At 43.8% G+C, this 3,500-nt stretch overlaps 1 protein-coding gene across 1 annotated transcript in view; it reads left to right on the top strand.

Moving 5' to 3' along the window:
• LOC103359992 (uncharacterized protein C16orf45 homolog) overlaps positions 1-3,211 on the top strand; it is an 11,526-nt gene extending 8,315 nt beyond the window's left edge. The window contains exons 4-6 of the mRNA XM_008285599.1: positions 8-122; positions 760-830; positions 2,511-3,211. Of these exons, the coding sequence (XP_008283821.1) occupies positions 8-122; positions 760-830; positions 2,511-2,626 (302 nt within the window). The 3' untranslated portion in view covers positions 2,627-3,211. The remainder of the gene's footprint in view (positions 1-7; positions 123-759; positions 831-2,510) is intronic.
• The last annotated feature ends 289 nt before the right edge of the window (positions 3,212-3,500 follow it).

The following is a 3,500-nucleotide window of genomic DNA, read 5'->3' as shown; positions in this document are numbered from 1 at the left end:
TGTACAGACAAAGACAAGTCCAAAGAGGATCGGGAGCGAGAGGAGGAGCTGCTGCAGCAGATCAACAAGCTGGTGGAGACCAGAGACTTCCTGGTGGATGACGTGGAGTTTGAGAGGTTGAGGTGAGGCCAATGAACGTGTGGCGTTGTTCGTACAGCGTCGTCTGTTTATGAGGCAGTGGATGTTTGCTTCAGATTTGTGATTTAGCTCTGAAAATTAACCTTTACAGTCAGCTTTGAGCAAGTTTATGGGACAGAAAACACAATGCAGACTGTCCATCTTAAACTCTTATTTACTGATCCAGTAAGTTGTTTTTAAAACTCTGCTTTGGTCTCAGTAGCTCTGTTCTCTGAATCCTTACATCCTCTGTGTATAGTCTCCCTGAATAATAACAGCACGTCCACCATTCCTCGTTATTTGTTTTTGATTCTGAATTAGCTGTCACTGGCGATAAGCAGCCGATTGTTATTGAGAAGAAATCTCTCTGAGTGACATTTTGATTGTTCACAACAAGATAGCAGAGGCCATCTCCCTTCATTATTTAATGAGGACGTGAAAATGGAAATGAAGGGACAACTGTGGAGCGGCAGCGTTCACAGGATGTACAGGACATTAAAATTCTCCCCCGAGGACGTGTCGGTCCAGCCGGCAGCCCGGGTTTCTCTCAAATACAGCCCAGTGACATTTAACAAGATGTAGAAAAATCCAAAGGATCACGACTTCACGTTATAGAAAACAAGGATTTGTTCTTGTCCACAGGGAGAGAGAGGAAGACAGAGAGATGGCCGCCTTCTTACAGGCCAAATTTCCCAAAGCACTGGCAGCTAAAGGTGAGTCTGAGCAGAGAGGTGGGATTTACAGGCCTCCAATTAAAACCAAGCCTCTGTGGCCGCCATTAGTCTGTACTCATAACACGTGTGTCTCAGAGGATGAAGGAAGTGAGGTGGTTTAGTTAAATACTAAAAGTAAGTATATTGAATTCCTGCAGGAAAAATATGCTGCTATAGTTAAATATTTATACTCACATCTCAAAAGTGCAAATTTTTCAATAAAAAAAATAAACACCATAGAAAAGCTTCATAGAGTTGCCTCTACAGGCCTTGATTGTACTGAGCCCCAGTGAACCATTAGTCCATAATAAGTACCACAAAACAGGTGTTTTCTTACTAATCATGCTTGGCTGGTTGTCCAAGGTGAAGCAGGTACTATCCATGTATACATGTTATTTAAAATATAACGGTAATATCAAAAACTTCAGTTTGAACTATCACCCAAGGGTCACATGTCACATCCCCAATGACAAGCCTGTGTATAGTTTCTGAAACATCACTGTGTCTTTCTCACACCGTTTTCAAGTGACAGTGCAGTATGACCTTGAAATATCATCCAAGGTCAAATGTAACATCACCAACAGAAAGCCCCAACATGGTTCCTTATCTCCACCCAATACCATAACTCTATCTAATCTAATCCTTCTGAAGGTTTACAGCATTTTAGAAAAAGTGACCATTGACCTCTAGTGGAGCCATAGCTGCACCGATTGACCCCAAAATCTAATCAGTTCCTAGCTCACCTGTAAATATCAACTTGTTAGACCTTAGCACTTGAGCTAGATCAGGGGTCTCAAACTCACCTTACTTCGGGGCAGCTGGAGGTTGAGTCTGGGTGAGGTTGGGTCGCATCACATATTCCACAAAAAGTATAACTGATCCAATCTTCTCAATCTTTATTAATAACAATCCAGAACTCTTACCTGCTCCTTGCTACCAGAGACCTGCAGCACTTCCTCTTCCAGCTGAGCCACATTTGGCTTGAGGGAGGAAAAACCCTCAGTGTGGTCTGAAGATGCTCAGCAGTAAGTCTGGACCTGTGCTTTGACTTATTAAAGTTCATGGTGGAGAAGAGCTTCTCACACAGACAGAAACAAACAACAAAAACATGCCTTTACACTGGGTGACACTGGGTATATGTTCCCTCCACTCGGTGACACTCCTGAATGTTTCAAGTGACTAGCGTTGCTAATCTGCATTGCTATCACGAGTCTGAGCTACAGTAGCCCACGAGTGATAAAAAATATAAGATGCCCAGGGCTAAACTTAGACTCTGATGTCAAGTAGGGGGCCACAAAATATCGTATGAGTTTGAGACCCCTGAGCTACAGACTGTTCACAGACAGGCACTCAGATGGGATCGATTATTATTGCTTTGTGAAGTATTATGTCATTAAGCCTCATTTATGTGCACTAGTTTCACCTCGACTCAGCCTCTACTGCTGTTTCACTGTCATCTGCTGCTTCTCCTTCACTCTGCTTTGTCTGCTCAGCTCCGAACGTCTGTTTAATGGTCATGAACTCACAGTGAAACAGACACTCACAGACTGGAGGACTGGATTCACAGTGCTAGCATTGGCTAATGGTTTTGGCTGGATTTGTTTCTGAATGTTGTGTACATCACCAAAAAAAGTACTTCTGAGCGTGAACGTGGTGAATAAGTGTCTTCTTTTCATTCAGGTGCTTTGCAAGGTCAAAAGGTGGCGTCCAAGTCCCAGACGACAGCACCGTTCATCACTAAAACCGGACTGACGCTCCTGAAAGACTGCTGCGGCTTCACCTGCTCGGTCATGTAGCGCACGGAGGGAAAGTGTGTGTGTGTGTGTGTGTGTGTGTGTGTGTGTGTGTGTGAGTGTATGTACTAAATGCTTTCACCTATCTACCATGTGTCGGCCCTTTCAAGGAAGCTCATGTGCATTATTTCTCATATATGCTCATATCATGAAGGGGCTTCTATTAAACTACTTGATGTGATTTGCTGCTGCTGCTGCTGCTGCTGTGGAAATCTGTGCTTCTATGTCTTGCAGCGGGGAAGCTGATACACTAATGATTCCTGCCCAGTTAAGGTAATTAGACGTTATTACGGCTGCTCTGACAGCGCAATTATCTGTTTGTAATGTATTAGACGTCCCTCAGGGAGGAAACCGACGGTCTCCCTTCGCCGCTCGCTGTAGGAGCCGATTGTTATATTTGTTTGGACTTTAACTGGGCGTTATTTTAAGTGATTGGTCTTTTTTTTTAGGTGTTTTGTAAAGAAAAAAAACAGAATTTCACATGCAGTATATGATAAAAGATAAGCGTGTCCATGGTGCCATGATAGTATCATCTTGTGACTGTAGCATCTTTGCAGTGTTGTTATAATAAAGACGTGTAGCGCTCTTCCTCTGCTCAACAGTTTGTCTCGACCGTTAGATTAGGAACCTAAACGTGGCTTCACCAGATCGCTGCTCGCCGTTCTAGCGTAGTTGTTTACAACACGCTGACTTCTATTTAGCTGATCTGACTTCCTTCTCACCTCACTCTGCTTGCTTCTCTCCCGCGGGACCCAGTTCAGCTGCTTCAGCGAACCGGGTCGATTCCTTGGTAGAGTGAAGAAACGTTGGGAGAATTTTATTTTAACTCCTTCACTGGTTCCTCATCCAGAACCGCTTCAGCAACGTGTATGTAGGA

This window comes from Stegastes partitus, unplaced genomic scaffold (assembly GCF_000690725.1).
Source record: "Stegastes partitus isolate 25-593 unplaced genomic scaffold, Stegastes_partitus-1.0.2 Scaffold410, whole genome shotgun sequence".
In the NCBI taxonomy this organism is placed as follows: Eukaryota; Metazoa; Chordata; class Actinopteri; family Pomacentridae; genus Stegastes; species Stegastes partitus.
The sequence above is the reverse complement of the archived record's forward strand: the minus strand, read 5'-3'. Positions and strand labels throughout refer to the sequence as shown.